Source organism: Notothenia rossii (genome assembly GCF_949606895.1).
Source record: "Notothenia rossii genome assembly, chromosome: 2".
NCBI lineage: Eukaryota > Metazoa > Chordata > Actinopteri > Perciformes > Nototheniidae > Notothenia > Notothenia rossii.
Window position 1 is genome coordinate 43,093,535 of NC_136904.1, and position 25,511 is coordinate 43,119,045.

A 25,511-nucleotide genomic window follows, 5' to 3' on the forward strand; every position below is an offset into this window, starting at 1 on the left:
GCTGTTCTTATGTTCTCTGAGGGAGGCTCACCTCCCCACACTTTGAAAACCCCTGCTTTAGACAATAAGAAATATAAAGTTGACTGTTGAGTTGCTCAGTTTTTTTAGATTGTTGTTTTTTTAGATTGTTTGTCTAAAGTCCAGGATCTAGAACTGGTACTTAGTTTTAATGATACAGTCTGGTTATTATGCTATTTGGAGGAGGCCTCACAGGTAAGAGCACTAACTAGCTACCATCACATGTACCTTAGCTTATATAAATAACTAATGTCATGCCTACATATTAATATTTGCTTGATTCCAGTGTTGAATTTAGCACAATTGCATACAAACGTTAAGGGATTTTAAGATTCTGAAGTATTATGCTAAAAACTCAATAACTTAGATTATTATTTATAGTTTTGCTGAATAGTTTCATGTCCGCTTACCTTAGAAACGTAAAATGTGACGGCAGTGTGCAGATGGGGAGCATGTTAGCTTAGCTTGGTAGCTTCAGCTAGCTCTGGAACTTCCAGCTCCGTGGCAGGAGGTCCCGCCTCTTTGCCCTTATTTGGAGCAGGCGGGAGTTGAACTCTGACGTCACTGTCGAGCCGTTAGTGGCCGACTCCGCCTACTAAGGGCTTCTCGGCAACTGCAGAATCCTATGGGTGACGTCACGGACTCTACGTCCATTTATATATACAGTCTATGGTATAGCCGCATGTCATCATTTCAGCGCTGGTTGTCTTGGTGGTGCCCAGCAAACGATGTGGGCTTCGTAAATAATTGGACAGCCTTCTGGGGAAAACCTGGTCAGATTAAGAGGGACGGCATTCATCCTACTTTGGAAGGTGCAAATCTAATTTCGGCAAACATTTCAGGGCTTTGTGGACTTAATCCATGACAAACTGGAGTTGAGACCAGGAGGCGGAGTCGCAGTCTTACACACTTCTCTGCGCTCTCCCCTAGGCAGTCATCTAAAGGAATCCCGAACCCAATAAAATACCCAATATTAACGGTGTGTGTGTCTGCCCAAGGACAATTTAAGGTAAAACCTAATAGAGGTGTCATACATAACCTAACAAAAGTAAATATAACAACTACTACAGTGCAACAAAACAGGAAGATTAAATGTGGTCTCTTAAACATAAGACCTCTAGCATCTAAAGCAATATTGGTAAATGATTTAATATCAGATTATAATATTGATATATGCTGTCTCACTGAAACTTGGTTGAGACATGAAGAATATGTCAGCATAAATGAGGCCACTCCACCCAGCCAGATCAATACCCATATTGCTCGAGACACAGGCCGAGGAGGTGGAGTTGCAGCCATCTTTGACTCAAATGTACTTATCAATACTAAACCAAAATTAAATGATACCTCCTTTGAAAGTCTTGTTTTTAGTCTTACGCATCCAACCTGGAAAACTTTGCAGCCAATCTTTTTTGTTACAGTGTACTGTGCACCAGGTCGTTATTCAGAATTCTTATCCAAATGCTCTGAGTTTTTATCAACTTTGGTACTTAAAACAGATAAAGTAATTATCGTAGGTGACTTTAATATTCATGTTGACGATGATAAAAATAGCATTACTGTTGCATTTAACTCTTTATTAGATTCTATTGGCTCCGTCAGAGTGTAAATAAACTAGGGATGCACCGAATATTCGGCCGCCGAAAATTATCGGCCGAAAATGGTTAAAAAGGCCCTTTCGGCCGAAAGGGTTATAGCACCGAAAAAATATCACCGAATGTCAGAGAACAGGGTTACGTTGGTAAGCCAACGTGTTGTTGTGATGACGTCATCAAAACGCGGCGACAAGCACGGCGCGCGACCATGCTCACGGCCGGCTCACAGCCAACATGTCTGCCGCTTGGAGATATTTAAAAATATCAGAGAAAGAGGCGCGGATTGCGATTTGTAAAACGTATTCAGCTGACATTTCTCGAGGGGGTGTAACTGCAAAGACTTTCACCACTTCAGGATTACTCCACCACTTGAAATCAAAACACCCGGACAAATATGCGGAGTAAGATCAAATCACAAGCACTGACAGCGGGAGACTGTTCAGCGCTGCCTCTCATGTGCTTGATGAGAAGAGGAGCAGATTTATGGCTGATAAAGTAGAGAATTAATTCCTTAATAAGTAGACAAGGCTGGCTTATCATAAGCTTATCTAGTTCTACATGTCTACTCTATACCCACTTTCCTGAACAATTTTCATTGTGAGTTATAATTCACCATCTCAGGTTATCATTAGGGGGAAATGACAGCAGCACAGTGTTCAATATATTGTACTTTCGGTATCTAAATGATTCAATGTTGTTTACATTGCTCATGAGGACAGACCACCTTATTTGCAGATTCTTGAAATTGTAATTTAATTTGTAATTGATTGTGGATTTTGTATCCAGTTTTCACTTTATGTATCTTTATACAATGTTTACTACTTTGCTTATGAGGACAGACATCCTTATTTACAGATTCTTGAAATTGAATTGTAATTTCATTTGTAAATAGTTACATTCATGTGGATTTATCCAGTTTGCACATTTGTATGCATGCACTTATAGGTGCATTTGTTGTTGTTGAAGGCCTGGCTGTTACAGTCTTTATTTACACTATTTTGTTGTAGGCCTCCTGGCCTAGATGTTTATGCAGTTTTAAAGCACCTTGGCTTTGTTCTGAATGCACTTTGTTGTAGTTATCCTACAGAGAAAAAATAAAATACACTTCACTTGGAATTAATGTAATGTATGCATTCAAAAGTGCTGAATAAATGTTTTATGGACCCATAATAGTGATTATTATTTAAGTTAAGTTTTGCCATAATCATGTATTTTTCCATAATCAGGCAGCTGAACAACATTGGTAAACAATGTATACATTATATATATATATATATATATATATATTTCTATTAATCATTTTCGGCCTTTCGGCATTCGGTTTTCGGCCAATTGTTTCCTATTTTCGGTATCGGTTTCGGCCAAGAATTTCCCATTCGGTGCACCCCTAAAATAAACCAACCCACTGCTATAATCACACTCTCGACCTTGTTCTGACTTATGGTATTGAAATTGAGCAACTATTAGTCGAACCGCATAATCCTGCTTTATCCGACCATTTCTTAGTAACTTTTGAAGTACTGTTACTAGACTACAAAGCATTAGTCAAAAGCTCCTGCAGCAGAAACCTATCTGTTAGTGCTATAGCCAAATTTAAGGAAGAGATTCCACCAATACTTAACTCGATAGCATGTCTGCATGTAAGGGAGGAAACTTCTACAAAATGTACACCACCCCAAATTGATAATGTTGTTGATAGTGCTACAGATGCGCTGCGAATAAAATTAGACTCTGTTGCTCCTTTGAAAAAGAAGAAAATAAAACAACATAGACTAGCTCCATGGCATAATGCTGAAACCCACAAAATAAAGCGTCGAGACAACTTGAAAGGATATGGCGTTCCAAATCTCGTTTAATTTAACATATTACTCTCAATGAATATAAGAAAGCACTGCGTAAAGCGAGAGCAGCCTACTACTCTTCATTAATAGATGAGAATAAGAATAATGCAAGATTTCTTGTCAGCACTGCAGCCAGGCTGACAGAGAGCCACAGCTCGATTGAGCCTTCTATTCCCATAGCACTCAGTAGTAATGATTTTATGTGCTTTTTTAACGATAAAATTGTTACTCTTAGAAACAAAATTAATGACCTCTTGCCTTTGACCAGTATAGTGTTATTAACAGCTCCCGGAAACGTAAGTTCTAATATTACACTAGATCATTGGTTCTCAAAGTGGGGGGCACGCCCCCCCAGGGGGGCGCAGAGGCATGACAGGGGGGGCGCGAAAGACCAGGAGGAAAAATGGTTATTAAAAAAAAAAAAAATCATATTTTGAAAATATTATTGATTCGAAAATAATATCATACAGTACTATTACGTATGGGTCTCTGTGTTTCATTAAAGCTCGGCTCTGTGTGAGTGTGGAACGAGACATTTTGTGTGCGTGCGCGAGCGAGAGAGAGAGAGCGCACCGGTACCGGAGATCGTTGTTGTTAGCTTCTGGTGCTAGCGAGCTACGCTAACGGATATAAGGAGTTTTTTCAACAACAAAGTGGAGGAGAGTCCTCTCCTGTCAGACTGAGAGCCTCAGTGAGCTAAAGGACTCTCTCAGTGTTATCTCAGTGGGTCTCAAATGTTTTGGTCACCATTAATGTAAACAAATATTTCCGAGGCACACGTTTATATGATCATTATAGTTATAAAAAAATAAGAGAATAAATTAAAAACAGGTATGAAATACTATATGACATTAAAAAAAGAATAAAGTTTAAAAGGGAGTGATTTGTAAAATATCCATAAAGAAAAAGTAAATCTGTTTACAGTTCTGTTTCATATGGGTGTTGAGAGATGTATCAATAGATCTCTTAATTTTGCTCTCAAAGTGCACCAAATTGATGCTTTTAACTTCAATATTTAAAAATCTTCCCGGGGGAGCTTTCCCCCGGACCCCCCTATGTAAGGGTCCACACACCACCCAAAACGGGTCGCCAGTTAAATGCATTGCTACACACACACAGCGTCAGAGCTGATGGCTGCGTTGCAAGTAAAAAAAAATAAAAAATTTGTATTTTATTTTTTATTTTGAAAATGAAATTATGCAATATAGCATTGTATATTGAATGATTTAATTTTCTAAATACAAATAAACTAAAAATAAAAGATTGTATTTGTCCCTCCGCGAAAGTTTTCGCGCTGTCTGTTTATTGTCTGTTGATTAATCCCGATCGTACATGATGGCAAAAAGACGATACAAAAAGGAGTTTTTAAACGTTGGCTTCACAAAAGCTGTTAGAAATGGAGAGGAGCGGCCTCAGTGTGTTTTATGTGGAGAGGTGCTCAGTAACGAAAGCTTGAAAATGAATTAATTGGACCGGCATCTCCAAACAAAACATCCTCTGCATCGGCCCAAATCGAAGGATTTTTTCATCTGCAAAGAGGAGTCTTTCAAGAAGCAGTGTTTTGACGGCGGAAAAGTAAGTCACTCGTTTTAATCATTTGTTTTGTGTGTTTGTGAGTTTGTCAGGGTCAGTTGTGAAATTGTTTCGTTAATGCAAAGTTGGATGAAATGCAGACTGAGCCCCGGAGCGGACCGCCAGCTGCGCGCTCTCGCGCGTCCTCTACTGGCTCCCGCGAGTCCACTACATTCTGCAGCGGCAAAGAGCGGTGTTTCAACTTTTACTAGCCTGAAATGTTTTTAAAACGGCCGGGAGAAAAGCAGAGAAACAATAACCACAGGAAGATTAGAGGGAAAGTGACAGGCAGTATGAGAAGGAAAGCGAGAGAAAGTATCAGCCGCACGGACGTGACTGCTGCAGTGTGATGCACATAGGAATACATATGAAGGTTATTCCCTATCTTTATTCAAGAGCGTGGTCTTTAAATTTGAGAGCATATTGATTTCACGTTCATAATAGGTATTTCTTTCCCTCAAACCCTGTCCTCACACTCAAATAGTGCCTGCTTGCGCTTAGATTTGCTCTGCTTCTGCTCAAACTGTACGCTTGCACTCAGATATATTTCTGCTTACAGATGTGTTACAGCTTAAAACCTTCTCCTCGCACTCTCTTTCTGTGCGCTCGTGAAATGTCTGCTCTCAGATTTCTTCTGTGCGCGCTTGGATCTTTTGTGCAACAACCCTGTCAAAATCGCTCTGTGGGGATTCCCCACAGTATTGAGTATGTAAGTCGCTTTGGATAAAAGCGTCTAACAAGTAACATGTAATGTAATGAGCTATAAATGCGGTTGCCAGGTCCACATTGGGTATACAGCGTACGCCGGCTGGTGTTAAAAATCACCCAATGACCCAGAAATGTTAATGATAATATCTTCTCTGTTATTTTCAGAAATTCAAAGGGAACAGAGGGGCACTGTGGGCATCCTATCAAGTCAGCCTCCACAAAAAAAAAGTTAATCAGTTGCCAAGTGTTGGAGTTTATTTGTCTCTCAGAGTGTTTTACAACAGCTCTGTTCATTTAAAAGTGTTTAAAAAATGTGTGTACATAGTTTTTGATCTAGTGACAAACTTAATGTTGCACTTCTGATCATTTAAATTTGGTTTAACCTGTGATACTGTATACACTTGACTGCACTTCATATAGTTAGTGTTTACAACATGTTTGTTCTTTGTTCATTTACAATAGTTTAAAATGGTGTGTACATAGTTTTTGAGCTAGCGATAAACTTAATATTGCACTTTTGATAATTGTATAATTGAAATTTGATTTTGACTCTATATACTTGACTGCACGTCCCATGTTTCGTCTTTCTGCTTTGATCCTTATTTTTTCTGGACAAGCTCAAAGGGAAGGTTGTTATGGTGAGAAACCTAATTGCTGCAATGCACTTTTATAATTAAATAAATATTTTCATTTACATTTTAAATTCATGGTGTGTTGCATTCTTTGTTTATAAATGTAGATATTATGGAAAATCATGAAATTTTTTGAGCTTGGGTCCCTTAGGACCACAACATTTCTGTTTTGGGTCTCATGCTGAAAAAGTTTGGGAACCCCTGATCTAAAGGTATACTAACTATGTATGGCATTAATTTGGCCTCCAGTGAGACTGTAAGGAATCTTGGTGTTATATTTGATCAGGATTTATCCTTTAACACCCACATAAAATCAATTTCAAGGACTGCCTACTTCCATCTACGTAACATAGCAAAAATCAGGCATATATTGCCTCAAATCGATGCAGAGAAACTAGTCCATGCATTTGTTACTTCAAGGCTGGATTATTGTAACTCCTTATTATCAGGGTGTACCAAGAAGTCTGTTAAATCGCTTCAGCTGATTCAAAATGCTGCAGCTTGTGTACAAACCAGAGTTAGGAAAAGGGACCACATTACTCCTGTTCTGGCTGCCTTACACTGGCTCCCTATAGAACACAGGATAGAATTTAACATTCTTCTTCTCGTCTACAAAGCCCTTAATGGGCAGGCGCCATCTTAACTTAAAGAACTCATTATACCCTACTGTCCTACCAGGGCAGGGGTCTGCAACCTTTTTGACCAAAAGAGCAATTTTGCTCCTTTTTCCAAAACATTTTTTTGTTTGGAGCCGCAAAACATATTTCATAGCTAATACACAGGCCTACTTTAAAATAAATTAAACACAGCACTTGGGGAGTCCTCTGCACATTTGAAAGAAAAACATATATTATTAAAATGGGCCCACTTTGAAATAAATAAAACATATAGCTGCACCCAGTGCTTAATTTGTAAATCATAAGGTGCCGGAACGCAAAGTACATATGACAGCTCAGGGATGACGAGACGCGTACAGGTCCCGGAACGTATACAGAAAAGGTGCTGAAAACAACATGAAAATGTCCACTTGCAACGCTGTGGGACTTACAAGCCTCAATTTCAAATAGTATCTATGGTATAAATGTTATGACGATCATTTATAATTGTTTAGGCTAGTACGCACAACATAGGCAAATGCCCACATCACCACAGGTGGGACTTCAGTATACAGCCAGCAATTAATTTCTCAACAGGTTTAACGTGTAAAAAAAATATTTATTAGGCCTATTCAAAGATTGGCACGGCGGCCTATTAATAGACAGTATGTTTGCTCACCATATTTAGTTGTTTAAAACACCCCACATCACGAGCATGTCCGGATTGTCCTCTATCTCTTTTTTCTGCTTTTACTGCGTGTGTCTGTGGCAGTTCTGTGTCCTTTGGCCACCCAGGACCTCACGTACGGGACTGGATTGAATTTAGCCAGGGGGGGTCCAACAAGATTTAGGAAGAGTAAAGATGACATGGTGGATGTGAGCAAAGAGCTACGGTTGGGAGTGCAAATCAAGTTCATTTGAGAAAATCAGCGCTCACATTCAGCACTTGCAATGGGAATTCTGTTGACAGCAACAAGTAACTCCATCAGCTCATCGGGGGTGTCTTTACCATCTGAGTCTCTGTACGTTCTGTAGGCCCGTATGACTGCGCGCGGGTTGGCAATGTTGAAGCGCTGACACAGTGACTCGACCTCAGTCTCTCCATACAGCGCACCTGCGTCCTTGGGCCAGTATTGTGCGTAAAGCACCTTCAACTCCTCAATGAACTTGTTATATCCAGTTTTATCTGGCATCCGGCCTCCTTGAGATAACATACGGTCCTCCAAGTTCTTGGCCACAGTTAGAAAAAACTGACCTGTCGCTGGACGTCCCACAGTCTTCTACGCTCAATGCGCTCTCCTCTCCTACTGAATCTTCCTGCTGTAAGCCAGCTGATGTCGCAGTTCCGCTCGCCTCTTGCTCCGGCTGTTGTACCGGGCTAGTTGATGCCAGGGTACCCACCCGTTGCTGTTGGTGGTCCACCTGGCTGACGGTAGCTGGCTCCTGTTCCGGCTGGCGGTGAACCTGACCCGCTGCCCGGGCTTGGCTAGCTGTCGGTTAGCTAGCTGGCTAGCTGTTGCGGCGCTAACCTCCTCCTGGTTTTGACCATCAACATGACCGCTGCAGCTGCCCTCGTCGCTGCTTGTGGAGGCTTTTCTGACTCGTTTTGAAGTGTCTATTACCTCTTCCTTCTTTTTGAAGAAAGACAGTAAATTTAACTGTCTTTTTGAAATGCTTGCATTGAGTCACCGTTTCTTCCTCTCTGCGACGTGCTCCTCATGTGGCGAATTTCAAAAGTGAAAGACGTTTGTCCGTTGGTCCAGCTTTTCAGTGCGTCAACACAGATCTCCGACTCTTTCAAATCTTAATCTTAATAAACGACATACAATTCTTGGGATTTTTTCTGTAAATTAATATCTGCATATTTTATTTCATTTTAACCATTTTTTTTTTTTTTTTTTTGTGAGAGGTACCGGATCTGCCCAAATAGGTGCCGGAACACAGGGTGGCCAAAATGAAGAGGTGCCGGATCCTGTTCCGGCAGGATCCGGCTCAAATTAACCACTGGCTGCACCCTAAAAAGAGTTAAAGCTAGGGTAGGTAAGAATGGAGAAACCAGCTCGAGTGAGCTAGAATTTGAAAATACACAACCGGAAAAAATATGCCTCTTCCTTCAGACTTCCTTACAGAGTCCCTCCTCCAACAGACACGAACGCGCACATAACCAATGAGGGCACGAGATAAGTTTGTGCACAGATGGAAGGCAGGTAGGCTATCCAGTTATTTTAGCCGGGCCGGCTAAAATGATTGGTCGTGCTTTTTACAGCGCTAGGGCTTCCAGAGATTAATTTTTGTATGTATTTATTGTCAAAGCATTTAATATATTCATTGCTATCGGGATGTTAAGAGCATTCCATGGAATATAACAAAAAGTGTTTTCTGAAATAAATTACATACCCGATTGAATTAAGACTGAAGATTGTCAGCTGTCTTCCTCTCCCTTGTTGTTCCTCGATACGTAAAGGCTGCAGCACCGTTGATAACTTCTCTCTACATATCAAACATACCGGTAAACCAGCATCGTTTGCTGTGAAAGCATATAACTCTGTCCACACAGAATTAAATCCTGTGTTCCTCCGGTACTTTTCTTTGATTTATCCATAGTTCGCTCATCGAGCCGGGGGTCAGGTTATTCACCCGCAGGAAAAGGCGCTCGCGCGGGACCGTAGCAGGATGTGACGCATATTTTAGTTGACCTAATTAAAACCGTTTTGTTTTTTATTTATGTGTCACAGTATCACCTCAAAATACAAGATACGTAACATGTTCAACCATGCAACAAAATATAAATAGTCCTACAAATACTTTTATTTTATTTCCTTCTTATTTTTGTCTAAGCTCAAGGGAGCCAGAGCAGAGGATTTAAAGGGCCGCGGGTTGCCGACCCCTGTACTAGGGCATTGCGTTCCAAGAATGCAGGGTTGTTGGTTGTTCCTAGAGTCTCTAAAAGTACAATGGGAGCCAGAGCCTTTTCTTATCAAGCTCCACATTTGTGGAATCAGCTTCCAGTTTGTGTTCGGGCGGCAGACAGCCTATCCGTTTTTAAGAGTGCGCTTAAGAACTTCCTTTTTGATAAAGCTTATAGTTAGGGCTGATTAGATTCAGCCCCTAGTTTTGCTGATATAGGCTTAGTTTGTCGGACATCTTACTTCTTCCTTCTCTCTGTCTATACCTGTGTACTCTCATGTTCCGATTAACCCAGCTTCCCCAAATGTCTTTCTTTTTGGTGTCTATATGATCCGGAGTCATGGATGATCCTGTTGCTGCGATCCTGGATCGTGAGTCGTGGCTGTGCCTGTTGCTGTGGTACTGGATCATAAGTCCTGGATGGATATCCTTGTGGATTAATCTTACTATTATACACACATGCATTTCCAAACATTTGGACTACCTATCTTGCAAATGTATTATCTTTTCAATTTACACAAGGCATCTATTGCACGTCTGTCCGTCCTGGGAGAGGGATCCCTCCTCTGTTGCTCTCCCTGAGATTTCTCCCATGTTCCCCTTTAAACTATGGGTTTTCTCCGGAAGTTTTTCCTTGTACGATGTGAGGGTCTAAGGACAGAGGGTGTCGTATTGTCATACTGATATTCTGTACAAACTGTGAAGTCCACTGAGACAAATGTGATATTGGGCTATATAAATAAACATAACAACTTGATTGATTGACCTCTGGAGATAACTGGAGCTGAGAAACAATCTTTAGAGCAGACATAAGTATTTATTCTTGAGAACAGAATATTGACTTTTGCTGTCAGTGTGTAAACCAAGTGGGTTGTTTTTTATTTCTTCTGTTCATGGATTATTGTTTTTATAATGGCAGCATGTTCCATGTTCTTGCTGAGAAGGACACACGGACATCTAGTGAATTCAGCCAGAGTGCATCTATGACTTCATAAGTAATAAAGAAGACCGTACATGGAAAGAGTTCAACCTACACAGGTCTGCAAATCATTATTTCTTTCACTTTTGGTTAATCTGACAATGAATTGATTGTTCTAAAATTACAGAAAATAATAAATGTCCAAGGTGATGTCTTTAAAAGATCCTATTTTGGCCATCCAAAACTCCAACACATTAACATGATAGAAAAGACTGTTTACGGCGTGTCTTCTCTACACATGTTGCATGAATAAGGAATAATTGATTATAATAGTGACTCGTGGTTGCAGCCATCGTAAATTAAACATTAACACCCAAAATATTTTAATTTTTTTTTTTGGGAACAATTGTGTGATTTCAGAAGAGGCTTGTCACAAAAAAAAAAATCCCCAAAACGACCAAACATTGTTAAAAGTCCTTAGAAACAGTTTAATTGAAATATGTAGCAGCATTTTATTTTAAAAAGTAAAATAAACATTTTGGTGGTGGGGAGAAAAAACGCAGGTTAGGATAAAAATAAAAGTTAAATACAATCAATACTTTAGCTTCTGAAGCCTGGCTGTTTCACTCGTCCATTTAGGTAGCCAAGCTACTGGTCCCTAAGCAAAACGACAACACGGCAAGAGTTCATCCAAAACACACTGCATCACACACACACGCAAACACTCGCCATCATGCAAAGCCCACTTTTATAGCAGCACAGAGGGACAAGTATGACCCTAGGAAAAGTTTTTGGGCAAATGAGGCCACTGATTAAAAACAGCAATCATCCCCCCCACACCCCAAACACACTTAATAAAGTAGAAAAAATGTCCATTCAATTTGGCCTCTGCATAGGAAAAAAAAAATTGCAACCAACAAATGTGTAGGTGTGGTTGTAATTCACGTAAGCATTTGGGTGCAATGCTGTTGAAAATCTTCTTGAGCCGTCGCATCCGTAACAGATCCTTTGCTCTTTGACTGAAGGGTTAAATAATCCTGCAGGGATAAAAGCTGTCCACTGGGTGGCAGTGTTTTGTCAAAGTCACTGTGCTCCCAATATTTAAAAGCAACTTAATCCATGTAGTTGGCTTGAGTTAAAAAGGAAAAAATACAAATTCCATGAATGTTTTCCCACTGAGAATCCATCATTGCTGTTCAGAGTCAACACAACAGAGGTGCTTTTCTTCTCCATTCAGCCAGAAGTTAGACACATTTATTTCGGATTTGCCGTCATCTGGTCAGTTTCAGTGATGGCGTTGCTGCTTTGGACAGCGTCGTTGTGGGGATGGAGTTTGAATCCTGGTTTGATCTTCAGCACCGCAGCGTCCACCGGGACCAGCTCTTCAGTTTTCTCACTGCTCTGCGGGGGGGTCAGGACACCCGAGGGTACAGGACAGTTGCCGTGACGCTGCAACTCCACATTCTGGTAGGAGTAGGCCTTGTCCTGTAGACAGCAAATACAAGGATTACATTTACTGTGACTAGAGAAAACTTCTTCAGGATGAAATTGGATATTTTTTAAGAAATCCAGCTCTCTAAAATCAGTAATTCCGAGATCAAATATGGATTTCCTTCTTCAGACTTTGCTTTCTGAATGTGAAACTATTATCGCCATATTCAGACGATAAATACATTTTGAAGCTTGTAAAGGCAGCAAGATAACTACAGCATGACTTTAACTGATGAGCGTTTAGAGAACAACAGTGTGTCATCACCAATGCTACTAGCTTTAAAATGATTGATGATAGTCAATACAATGGATGGATGTCTGAATAATAAGCTGCCGACTGTTGAACATTATGAGGGGGGCAGCCCCTAGTTTCTCCCTGCCTGTGAAACCTTCTAACATTGAAAAACGTTCTCTTACCAGCCATGTGATGTAGGAGGCGTGGGTCTGGATGTTGTGCATGTCATCTGCAGAGATTCCTGTGAATGTTCTCATAGACGAACCACCGACCTCCTGCAGCGCAATGGCGAACGGCACCATCCACCTCACACACTCCTCCACCTCCACCCTCTTCAGAGCTGCAAGCACAGAAGGATGAAGTGAGGACATGATAAAGTATGCTTTAGGATCACTTTTGCTCAAGAAGAGTAAAGCCAGAGGAGTTCAGGAGGAGCTTCTTTTTTTACCTGAGACATTTTCCACCAGCTCCAGAGAGGAGAAATGAAACAGGGCTGAAGCAGCGAGGATGCCGTTGGAGAACTCGAGGCAATGAACATCGAGAATACACAGGTCCAATAACTAGAGGGAAAAATGGAAACATCAGAGCCTGCCTCACAATGATACTGAACCATCACATTTGCTCTTTAAAGCTACACTGCAGAGCTGGGGACCCCGAGGGGCAGCAACCCATAGAGGGACAATAACCGATTAGATCTACAGTATGTGAGAGTCCATGGATGTGACTTAGAAAGAGATCAACTGTAGGACGATCCAAAGAACACATGAAGCGACTTCTGAATGAGTTTACCATCCAGGCAGGTCAGTGATGCCTTGAAGCCAAATGATGACAGATTCATCGAAAATTACTGATTTTCTTTCAATTAAGTTTGCATTTCAATCTTAAGCTCTTTGAAAAAAATGTTTCAAAACACAAGTATTTTTATTACATGAATCCAACCATATTCCTAATCAAATAAACAAGGGGAACTGCATGTTCATTTCAGGTCACTGTCCATGCCAGTTGAAGCTGTGAAGCATCATTGTCAAACATTACAGGTGAGAACAGCATGGTCCGCCATAAAAGAAAAAAAAATACATTTCAAAGAAGGCAGAGTTAATGTACTTGAACAAAAATACATCCATGTATAGTATATATATTTTTAAAAGCACTTGGAAGCCAATGCACCAGCACTTTTCTTGTTGTTCTGAGATTTTATTTGTATGCTTTCTTTCACTTATTTTAAGTCGCTTTCAATAAAAGCAACAGCTAAATTCAATGTAATGTAATAATGCTTACAAGAAACACACTCTAAGCCACTCCGTGGCGCTACCAGAATTGAAATATTTGTCAAACTAAAAGATAGACAAAGCTTTAAGTGAGTGTGAACACTTCTGTCCTCTTTCTGTATTATTGAAATACCCACGTGCTAAATTAACTTGAAATGAAAAAAACACAAACAGCATACCTGTGCGATTTGTGTGAAGGTTTTCTGGGGGTATTTGGGGATGAGCAGCTCGTCGGTGTCCTTCAGGTAAGCCACCTGCATGTACACATTGAGCCAGGAGATGGGAGTCTGTGGGCTGAGGCTCCAGTTCAGCTCCTGGGGGAGAACAGAACGAGAGGACAACCTGCCGTGTTAACATTCAACTGGATTGACCTAGGTTCAAATACTTTTGATTATTCATTATATTTTTGGTTTAAAAACTGTGTGCTTGCCAGTTTTCTAAAGTTTCGTTTTTTTATACATTTAGCCGTTTTTGTAAATGCCAGCTATATCTCAAAGGTATGTAGCTCCAAAAATATACATAACAAATTGGGATGTGTTAACCCTAATGTCACAATCTTTTATATTTGGGAATTCAGTTGAATCCTTTTACACTACCAACAGAAAATGACCTCCGGTTGGTTAAATGGCCTTTGATTTTCTACAATATTCATGTCATCTTCTTAGTCTTAGTCTAACATACTAGCCTGTTCCAGTTCTGTAATTTAACATCACACGAGTTGAGGGAGCTTCGTGCTTTTCCTATTTTGGGTAGTCATTTATTATAGACAAAACTTTTTTTTTTTAAACGTATTTATTTTTTAAACCATATGTCAGTAGAGTTTTCTTAACCCTCCCGTTATATTCGTTTTTCTATAACAGCAATAATATTCCCGGGTCTATTTGACCCAGTGCATGTTTAATTATCCAAAAATGGTCAGAAACCCCAAAATCCAGATTTTTTGTTTGTACCTTTTATTACTATCAATTAAATCAATATGTAGTGCAATTGTGTTATTCACCTCACAGATCATGGGCCCATTGGAATAAGTCACTTGTTTTTCACGAAACATATACATTCAAAGACATTTCTCTATTATTTGTTTTACATAGGAAAAACCTTGATATAAAATACCTTTTTGCACAACATGAACATTTCTAATTACTTTTTTTCCAATCAGTTAATGTTGATAAATAGAGACGAGACACTTCTTCTCTTCAGGGTCAAATTCACCTGTTCACTTAGAATCAAGCCAAATGAGTCTTAAGGATTTGTATTGAAAGTGTTTTATTGTGTGTGTGTGTATATATATATATATATATACATATATATACATACATATGTGTATGTGTATGTGTATGTGTATGTGTATATGTGTGTGTGTGTGTGTGTGTGTGTGTGTGTGTGTGTCCCATTTGCACTTCTGACCCCTCTGAGTCTCCACTTTCACTGCCGGGTCAATCTCTGTGATATAAACATGCAGGGGGGGATTCCAAATACATGACATGAACCATTTCCATTTTACTTTTTTATAGCACTAATTAAGGCAAGTAGAAGAAGTTTCATACAAAAAAATTAAGTATTTATTGTAGATTTTCAAAATTGAATACGGGTCAATTTGATGCTGAATGTAACAGGAGGATGCGTTAGTATTATTTTCCGTTGCAAGTATTCTTCAGTGCTTATTTCAGTTATTAAAAACAACCCTGGGATTGATGGATTTGTAAAATAATACAAGAATAGGGAAGAGAACAAGCACCGTTTGTGACTTGGGTAACCAAGGCATATTTTAACAAGACACTTACTATGTTTGCGAGATAAACCAAAATATCATCAGTTGGTTAGTTTGGCTATATGATATTTGGACAAATACAGAGCAGATCCTACTGATGTCAGTGAGCCAAGTGTGTGTGTTTTTACCTTCATAATAATGATTTCCATTCTGAGAATCTCATCTTCGGTGCAGGCTTCGTCTGTAACATAGGCAAATTGGTGGACCTTGGGAGGATACATCTCCTGAGGGACACAATGACACAGGAGACAACCTTTATAACAACCACTCATACCAAACCAACGAGTGGAAGATGTTGCAGGAGGAAGGGGCAGTGAGAGTACAATGATATATCCAACAAAAGGCCAAAAATAACCACAGGGTTCTTATTGAAGCACAGGGTTTGATTTTCTCCCGGATTCTCCAACCCTTCTCACCTCTACTTTAGCAGCTATGAAGAGACAGGTGATGCCTATGAGCTGCAGCGTGGTTTTGAAGACGTTTCTCTGGGTGGCCATGAAGCGATCAAAGTAGTCCTGGGCGAGGTGGTAAGACTCCCTGTGCAGTTTGTACACCTCACTCACCTAAAAACACAAACAGAACATTAATGCAGGAATAGGACCGCCCCATGACACTGGCACTATGGACATGAAGTGGCATCAGGAAGATGAAATAGTACCCATCGGGAGAAGCTCATCACATGACAACGTTTTGTTACTGTAAGATGGAACAGCCATGTTTACCTTTTTACTATTCCATTTTCCTTTATTAAAAAAAAAAAGAAAAAAAAAAAAGAAATGCAAGATTTAGAAGTGATTGAAAAGCATTTAGATTTTGGAGGACATGCACCATAAATGATTGTTTGTGTTGTGTGTCCTATGTTTAAGGACTTGTTTGTGGAAAATAATCTGTAAACAGACTTGGACAGTCACAGAAAACATCAATCAGAGCCGTCTTCATTTTAAATTAAGTTGTTGTCGGAGTTCCAGCTTTTGGTGCACCGTGGAATGGTTTTATTTTCTTAGCGTAAGCAATACGGGAGTCAAGTCGTTAATCTGTGGCCGTGTAGCGGGATAATGTGCAGCGAGGCAGTCATTATTGGAAAAAGAACACGGAGCCCGGCACGAAGCAGAGGGACCTTGATTATCCCTTAATAACTCGATGGTTTGTACCACAGGGTGTTTACAGATAATAACCCAAAAAACACATTTGTATTTTCTCAATAATTAGATTAATTGTCCAGCTCAGCACCAGTAAGAGGCATTAGTGTTCTCGGGCTTTTTACAGTCATGAAACTTTTTGTATGATGTTCTTTAAGGTTCTAGCTTTTGTATTATCCTGCTGTCTAGCCAATTCAATCAGGAAAGGCAAGTCAGTAGTTGGTTATACACACAGCCTTTCCTTTTACCACCTATAATGCGTAAATGGTCAAAATGGAAGCCAGGTGGAGACAAATTCTAGACTAGTTACAAGGACATAGTACACACCTCCATGAGCCAGTCCAGGAGAACGGCTCTCATCTTGGGCTGTAGGTGAGGATGTTTCTCCATCACATGGACATCCTTGGCATACGTCTTGTCCTTCTCCAACATGTTGTTCCACACGACATCCTTACAGGCCCAGCTGATAACAAAATAGAGATAGATAAAAAGAAAAAAATTTGTAAAACATCAAATATTTAACTCATGACTGTCCCCCTTGTTATGCAACATGTGCTAAGCAGTAGTCTGATGCTCTATGGGCAGACATGTTAACCACAAGACCAGCAACAACAACTACTATTAGCCACAATCTCAGAAAAGGGGCCACAGAGAAAGACATGTGCTATATTATATCAAACAGGTTGCTGTAAGATAATTATTCTAAAAACAGTACTCACCACAGGGCAGGAAGCGGCGCGCACCGTACAGGCGTTACATAGACGTTGTGGAAGTTGTAGTGGGGGAAACCTGCGTTAATCAGGGCAACGGGTGGGTCCTCTTCCTGATCAGGTGTGGGGATGCACCTCTGTGGACTTGTGTAACCAGCATCAGGACTCCAGCCCGGCTTTACAGGAAAGAGATGTGAGGAATGAAAAATGAGAGGGGGAGGGCACAGTATTGGCCCGGACAACTCAATAAGCCGGATGGTTTACATTACAGTCAAAAAATGAACTATAGATACCCTTAATATGGGTTTAATTGATGAAGTATGATCATAAGGCAGAATAACCCCAAAACATTACTTTGGGAATGAGCAACCTACTTATATACCAGCTGTACATTTCATCAAATACAAGCCAAGTGGCAAGATTTAGTAACCAAAATGTATATAAAAGGTGAACTTAGTTAGGGGTGGGTTATGCCTACCTCACATTCACGCTGCTTCTTCTTCGTCATCTCTGCTACCTCCTCATCAGGATCTTGTAAATACTGAGGATCAAAGATGGACATATTTTAAAGTTCAATTTGTCTTCCATTCAAAGCACAGATACATCAGATCAATCTCCAGCTGGTGAAAGGTAGAAACTGCTAATTGCCCCAGCCAGGGATGTTTTGTTTTGCAAGCCCTAATGAAAATCATTATTAAATCCAGCAATATCAGTTGTACAAGAAATACTCCAATGAAGCACAGACACTACTTGCTAGCAATCATGAACATTTGTGACAACCCAGACACACCTGAAACATGGGGTTTAGGCCCATTATAGGCTGCTCTGTGAGCCTTTCAGACTACTTACAATGGCAACATCTGCCTTCCTCTTTCTCGGTCGTACTGTATTTTCTTTGAACGCCCCGGGAGCTACAGACTTCGCTTCTGTGTCTTCCCTATAACAACAAAAGACAAACACGTACTTGCAGTTAGTCTCCGGAGCCGACATAAACAGTTTAACATGCTTGGCCTAATATGTTAATGCGGGCTAAAACAAATAGCAACAAGCTAACTAGCCGGATGGCTAAAGCTCCATCAACTTTTCTCTCTCGTCACACACTTTGATTGACGCGCTTAAAATAGACATGAATGAAATGCGTATGAAACTCACCGTTGTCTTCGCATTATACTCAGAGGGGTATGTGTCAGTTTCAGAGTAAACCTGTGAATGAGAAGTGTTTAAAACGTTTGTTATTTGGGGTTTAAAACAACACATTCATACACTCCCAACCCCCACTCTCGACTCCCTCCTTCTGACAAAGCCCAACTCAGCCTGGCGCGGGGAAATGGAAACAGTACTCAATGTAAAAAGTCGCTTAAAAGTACCAAACAATGCTATTTCTTCACGAAACTAATCGGTGGCAAACACAAGATGTATTATAAGCCCCCCGAGGTTTTTATTTAGCGCATTTTTGATGGGAAACCGGTTATTTCCCCCACTAAATATGGACAGCTGGCTTGCCACATAATGGCCGAACGACGGGCACAGCTGAGACGCCTATTATCCCAATTTAACATTTAACATTAACAGTAATAACACCAGGCATTTAAGTACGAGAATCCATAAAAACCTTGAATCCAGTATCTAACTTGCTGCGGTTTAGTTAGCATTCAATTCAGCTAAGCAATAAAAGTTGCACCTAGCTTCCCAAACACGATGCAATGGTACAGTTTCGTATTATCCACTCACCTCAAGATGCTGCCCTTGAAGTTTACTCTTGTCCAAAATTAAATATGTATAATGTAAAACTTCAAAGCCTGTTGTTCGGATGCAGTGGTGCTCTCTGTGTCCGAGTGTGCGTGTACCCAGGCCGTGCTAGTTCCTCTGAGCTGGCGCCTTGTAGTGAACAGATGACTTGAAGCATCAACGTCAGAGAGGAGTGGATTTCACTTGGCGCTAAACTCACAGCTTCACCGCCTCTCTGTAATCAAACTCTCTCCCAATTCACCACCGTTTCGCATCCTTATCGTGTACAGAATTCGTGTTTTGTATATAATCGATATGTTTTATGACAAAGAGGAGGGAAAATGAGTTCATAAATTTGCCGGCAAAACTGGAGGCGTGTCTGCCGCGGTGACAGCTGCAGGGGCGGGGCTTCCAAAGAGGAAGTGCTTGGGCACCGCGTGGCTAGTCTGTCAGATGTAAACAAAGCCGTAGTGCTTAGATTTAAGCCTAAAATACAATGAAATACAACCATAATGTTGTGAGGTAACTCGGTACGTTTATTCCGTGAACTCCAAATATGGCTGTCTTGCGCTGTCACGCTTGGCGCATCAGTTATTTAGGTAAAAAAAAGAACTATGTTATCCGGCGGATGCTTCTACCGCCCATTTCCAGCTATCTCCGTATTATATCCACGTAAAGCTTTTTGTTTTAACACACTTTCTGCACTGCTAAATACTTTTTTACTTCAGGTGATGGCGTTATGTAAGATAAATAATTGTTTTAGGCACTACTGGTTTGATATGGATTTTAAAGATAGTTTATTATCACTGATTTTGCTCAAAAACAAAACTGACCCTTGGCCAGTCACGTGATCCACATGCTTAGAAAGACAAAAAGCAAGATTATTTGTCTCTGCTCAACTGGTTGCCCCACAAAAACGGCAACATGACGTTTTTGAACCTTTTTGGGCGACTGAAATCTGTGGTTATTGGAATGATTCATGTTAAAGCTTTACCAGGTAAGACTGACCTGACCCTTAACATTTACATTTTAGCTGTTGTAAATGAACTATTCAGTTTATTGACTCTAGTAAAGGTTGTAAAGGTCATTTGTCTGTATTTCAAAACCCACACATAAATCAGATCAATCTCCAGCTGGTGAAAAGTAGAAACTACACATTTTCCCATAGGTGTTTTGTTTTGTAAGCACTAATACAAATCATTATTAAATCCAGCTGCATATACAAGTTTTTGCCAGCAATTATGAATTTATGTGACAACCTAGACACTCCTGAAACATGGGGTTTAGGCCTATTATATTATTCAGACTACTTACAATGGCAACATCTGCCTTCCTCTTTCTGGGTCGTACTGTATTTTCTTTGGGCGCCTCAGGATCTAGTAAAGGTTGCAAAAATACTCCTTTCAAAACTGTCATATCATTTTGTCTGTGAAATCCTATATTTCAAATTAACATGGTCAGGTAAAAGCATATTATTTGGTGCTGACTGTTGAAGTACGATAGCAAATTAGAGTAAAAATCTATTTAAGAAAAGTACAAATATTTCAAATGTATACTTATAGGTGCAGTATTCAGGTAAAGGTATTTGGTTACCTTTGGGAGCTTTTATTTGTCATTTCTCTTACTTATTGTTTCCATATTTGATGTCTATCACAGGCACCCCCCTGGGCTGTATGAAAATGTCCCGAATCACAGAAGAAGCCTGCAGGGAGGCAGAAATCTACCGTGATGCAGGGATTGTAAGTTATTGTACATTGTGTAAATTCCTAACATATTAAGTATTCTTAAGCGAGCCAGTACAGTTACTTTTGAACCCCTCTTCAGGATGCTGTGGTCATCGAGAACATGCATGACATCCCTTACTCGTTCTCTGTGGGCCCTGAGGTGACGGCCTGTCTGACCGCAGTGTGCTCGGCTGTGAGGAACATCTGTCCACAGCTGCCGCTCGGAGTGCAAATACTGTCCTCTGCAAACCAGCAGGCCCTGGCAGTCGCCCTGGCTTCAGGTTCAGTCTTTACATCGTTGAATGATCGTTGTGCTGTGTATATAATGCCGTAACCATCTGCAGTAAAAGTGTTTAGAACATAGGTATATCAATCATGTATCAGATCAACTGTAAACAGAATTTCTGACTAATATCAGCTCATTACGGTCTGGTCGGGTTTCATGATTTAAGGTGTGTTTATCAGTCAAATAAGATGCTGTGTGTTTGTCCTTTAGTGTTTTATGTAAGAACATTTAAAACAATAAAAGTAGAGATACCACAGTACACGCGGTAAAGTATTAAAAGTATCAGCATGAAAATATAGTTAAAGTACAAAAAACATTACTGATTAATCAAGACGGACAATTGTATTCTTATCATTTTACAATATATACTGCCTTATAGCTTGTGAATTTCCCCAAGGGATCCATATAGTATATATAACACATGATCAATTATATGTTGATTATATTTAGTATAGTTTATCTGAATATGTATTTTCAAAGTGACTAAAACTATCATATAAATGATTAGGGGAAAGTAGAAGTAGGAAGTAGTATGAAATGGAAATACTCAAGTAATGTGCAGCAGACCAAACTGTACTTAAGTACAGTACTTGAGTAAATGTACTTGATTTCTGAACCTCTGGTCAAAAGAAACCTGTATCTGACACAGAGGCTGCTTGTTAGTGGATCATAGTGTTCAAATGTTACTCTATGTTCACAGGTCTGGACTTCATCAGGGCCGAGGGTTTCGTCTTTTCCCACGTGGCTGATGAAGGACTCCTGAACGCCTGCGCCGGGGACTTACTGAGGTACCGCAAACAGATCAAAGCTGAGCATGTGCAGATCTTTACCGACATCAAGAAGAAGCACAGGTGAGATCCCCATCTCTCCATTTTCATTAGTAACTAGAATTATAAGTGCCGCTTAGATGCAAAAAAGAGCTGCAACAACTTTAGTCGTTTACTTAAACATTTCACCGAGTGTGCTGAACCAAGCCCCTAACCAAGCCCCTAACCAAGCCCCCCTGTTAGAAAAGAGGATTTATAGTGACTGGGTGGATAAATATTAGATCTGGAGATTTGAGGTGTAACAGTTTGTTAGTAGCCTTGACAAATGTGCATTCCATTGGTTGTCAAATAAACTTATTACAAAAGGGAAAGCCATTAAGACTTGTACAGGATAACATGTCACTAATCTTTTATTTATTTATAAAAAAAAAGATCTATAGAAATATCAAAAATATACCTGATGTAACAGGATAGGTCAAGAAGCTGCAGGTTTGTACAATTGAATTCCCCTCATCAACGAAAAACAAACAACAGCAAAAAAGGGTGAAAATATATTAAAATAGTCAAATTATATACTTCTTGTAATGTATATTAATTATTTTGGTTATACAATTTGTATAATTTGCTTATTTAGAATTCTATATAAGTATATATAGGACTCTTTGTTAAAGAGTGGAGAATGAGGCAGATGTAAGTTATCGATTACTCCTACACTTTGCTGCAAATAGTGTAGCTTAAGTTACAGTTGACAGATACAGACGATAGTAAATTGACACCCTGTTCTATGTTGTTCTATAAAGAACGTTTTACAGTGTAATGGAATTCATGTAACTATGGTCTTCCCAGTCAAAGTTTTATCTCCAGCCAGTTTTACTCGGCCATGTCCTGCTTGTGTATGTAAACTGTGTGTTTGTTTCCCCAGCTCCCATGCCCTGACCTCAGACGTGAGCATTGAAGAGACGGCACATGCAGCAGAGTTCTTCCTCTCAGACGGACTCATCATCACAGGAGCAGCTACAGGACAGCAGGCTGACCTGCGGGAGCTCAGAGGTACCGCACCCTCCAGACTGCCAGGAGCACATCAACGCTTTATCAGGCACTGCCTAGCATCTAATTGTCCTATAAGTTAACAACACAGGCCTGAAACAAAATCTGTTAGCAACATCCATTGGATTGATTTGACATTAATCTTGTCAATGCATAATTGAGTCTACTTGATGTTAAATTTGCAGTAACTCCCCAGATTTGAGAAATACTATCCTTGGGCTGCACAGTTAATCAACATGGTCTCGTAAAGTGTGTGTTCAAATACCATTTTGAATAAAGTTTTGTGGAGCAGCAGAGATATCCCGGCCTACATTCCCCAGACTTAAAAAATAACAAAATAGTTTGGTACAGAAAAACTATACAAAAATGATCAATCCTTCAAAGATAGTGAATCATATCTCAGCCGCAGTGTCAGTCAAAATAATTACAATGACAATTAGTTACTTTCTCGGATATTCTCCACCATATACTATAACCATTTTGTGCTGTCGACCGTAAGTCATTTTTAGTCATTGCCTCATCCGTCCAGCAGAGGTCACCCTCACCTTTAGTAAAGCCCTTTATATAGAAACAGTCTATGGTCAAAGTCTATGAAAATATGTTCTTAGCATCAAACTCATTTTGTAAATGTCCTGTAGTGATACCCAACTCACGTTGACCTTTTACTAATATAGCTTCAGAACAAGGATTACTGGCAGGTAGGTGACTCACTGCCAATCTGATATGCTGTTTGGTGGATACAGTTACATGAAGAGAAAAATCATATAAAGCAAAGTTAAGGTCAAGAACATCCAATTAGAATTAAAAAAAAATACGATAAGAATACAGCTGAAAACATCATACGGCACTAGTAAACTGGTGTTGATTATTATGTGTGGTTTTCAAATATCTTCTGGAAGAACCTTACACTCATATATTAACAAAATAAAACAAGAATTATGAAACTGTCTTTTACAATTTCCAGATCTATTTTCTGGAAACTTATGCAAACGACTGTATAATAAGAAAATGCCACATATGCAGATTTAAACATATATTTTTATAAATACAAAACAACTGGGGATGATTCATTTAGATATTTATAGTTAACATGTTCACCATATATATTTAGAATTTGAATACTGCTTCCATCAGTGGCTTAATCAGTGACGACGGGGAGCTGAAGGCCCTGCCGTTTGTATCTGCCGAGAGTCAGAGGGTTGTAAATCTGGACCATGTCCTTCTAATATTAGCGATACCAGGCCTGCTATTTTAGTCTATAACACGACTCTAAACACTCTAAGCCTAACACACACACAGCATTGGTTTCATGCACACACTCACCCCATCTTTTCCCCTCACACACACATGCACGCTCTATCTCGGGACCATAAGCACGCAGACAAGGGTCAGACAGAATGATACTGAAGCTCACATGCCAAATGTCCAAAGTTCCCTGGGTGTGCCACAGCCTCCTCTCGCCATGGCAACTGACATTCATTAACATTATCATATATGGATAGGATCCAGATCTGAAAAAATAGCATGCTGCATCGACATAATAAATTATCTCAGATTACCACATTTGACAGTAACTGTTTGTGTGGATTTGAATAGAATACATTTGAAATCCATCCATGTGCATATGATGGTGAGGAAAGGAAATCAAGTTGTTGTATGCTTTGAAGGAATAGTCTGGATGTTTTGAGGTGGGGTTATTTTAGGTACTTGTTTATAGTCGGTGTACTATCTGCAGTAATTGCGTCAGCACACCAGCAGTAATGTACTGCTTTTATCCATCAAAAAAAATAAGAGGCCCACCCTTAAAAAATAAATGGGTAAAGAGTATGTTATATTCAAATTATTCTCACCTCGGTAACTTGCATGGAGACAGCCCTTTCTGACGGGAAACTAAAGCTGTTATTTGTCTCTAATGTGCTCTTGCAAAAGCCACTAAACTCCATTAAAAAAAACTTAACAGAATCCGAGGGTTGCTGGTCTAAGGCTAGTTTGACCAGTTTGTTTGTGTGTGTGTTATTGTAGGCTAGCGACTCACAGGTTCTGCAAGTTAAAGTACATTTTTTTTCAAAAAGATTAATAAAATCTGGTGGATTTGAAGACAGCATAAAAAACATCTTCAGGATACACTTAATATGGATACCTACCTTACATAAGCTCAATTCAAAACCACTATCCCTTTAAAAGATCCATAAGTCATCATTTATTATTTTCTTTATTTGTTCAAGTGTATCATTAAATATGGGCATTTCTTAGAGTTGGAGAAGTTACCCCTGTTCAGATGTTTCTTTGTTTTTGCAGAGGTTTCCAAGTCTGTGAGGATCCCAGTGCTGATTGGTTCTGGGGTAACCTATGACAACATTGAAAGCTACATTGGTGCAAATGGGATGATCATCGGTTCTCATTTCAAGGAGGGGGGCCACTGGGCCAACGCCGTCGACCCGGAGCGAGTGAAGAGGTTCATGGAAAAGATACGTGAGCTTCGACAATAACAGAGAAGGTGTTTGTCTTGTGTCTGCTGCCCCATTAAAGACCTTCAAACAACAGCTTAAGAAAACAA

The 25,511-nt window shown here is 39.9% G+C and overlaps 2 protein-coding genes across 2 annotated transcripts; one reads left to right on the forward strand and one right to left on the reverse strand.

Annotated features, from left to right (window-relative positions):
- Positions 1-11,275: 11,275 nt before the first annotated feature.
- Positions 11,276-19,271, reverse strand: ccne1 (cyclin E1). The gene is made up of 12 exons (XM_079665107.1): positions 19,134-19,271; positions 18,555-18,605; positions 18,252-18,339; positions 17,881-17,943; positions 17,412-17,578; positions 17,020-17,155; positions 15,970-16,116; positions 15,682-15,777; positions 13,962-14,096; positions 12,963-13,074; positions 12,697-12,854; positions 11,276-12,273 (listed from the first exon to the last, which is right to left on the reverse strand). Exons 2-12 carry the CDS (start codon positions 18,566-18,568, stop codon positions 12,043-12,045), a joined length of 1,347 nt encoding a protein of 448 aa, XP_079521233.1. The 5' UTR covers positions 18,569-18,605; positions 19,134-19,271; the 3' UTR covers positions 11,276-12,042.
- A 49-nt stretch (positions 19,272-19,320) lies between these two features.
- On the forward strand, positions 19,321-25,497 carry LOC307029292 (uncharacterized protein F13E9.13, mitochondrial). Its single transcript, XM_079665108.1, has 6 exons — positions 19,321-20,127; positions 20,787-20,869; positions 20,955-21,135; positions 21,841-21,991; positions 22,830-22,957; positions 25,253-25,497. Exons 1-6 carry the CDS (start codon positions 20,055-20,057, stop codon positions 25,441-25,443), a joined length of 807 nt encoding a protein of 268 aa, XP_079521234.1. The 5' UTR covers positions 19,321-20,054; the 3' UTR covers positions 25,444-25,497.
- Positions 25,498-25,511: the final 14 nt, after the last annotated feature.

What these genes read in the sequence shown, in the direction of transcription:
- ccne1 (XM_079665107.1), bottom strand. An exon ending in GGAAGGCAGATGTTGCCATT is followed by an intron (nt 17,944 to 18,251) that starts GTAAGTAGTCTG and finishes TTTGATCCTCAG; the next exon opens with TATTTACAAGATCCTGATGA. An exon ending in GCGCCGCTTCCTGCCCTGTG is followed by an intron (nt 17,156 to 17,411) that starts GTGAGTACTGTT and finishes TTTTGTTATCAG; the next exon opens with CTGGGCCTGTAAGGATGTCG.
- LOC307029292 (XM_079665108.1), top strand. Translation starts at nt 20,055, where the DNA reads ATGACGTTTTTGAACCTTTTTGGGCGACTGAAATCTGTGGTTATTGGA. An exon ending in GGCAGTCGCCCTGGCTTCAG is followed by an intron (nt 21,136 to 21,840) that starts GTTCAGTCTTTA and finishes CTATGTTCACAG; the next exon opens with GTCTGGACTTCATCAGGGCC. An exon ending in TGACCTGCGGGAGCTCAGAG is followed by an intron (nt 22,958 to 25,252) that starts GTACCGCACCCT and finishes TTGTTTTTGCAG; the next exon opens with AGGTTTCCAAGTCTGTGAGG.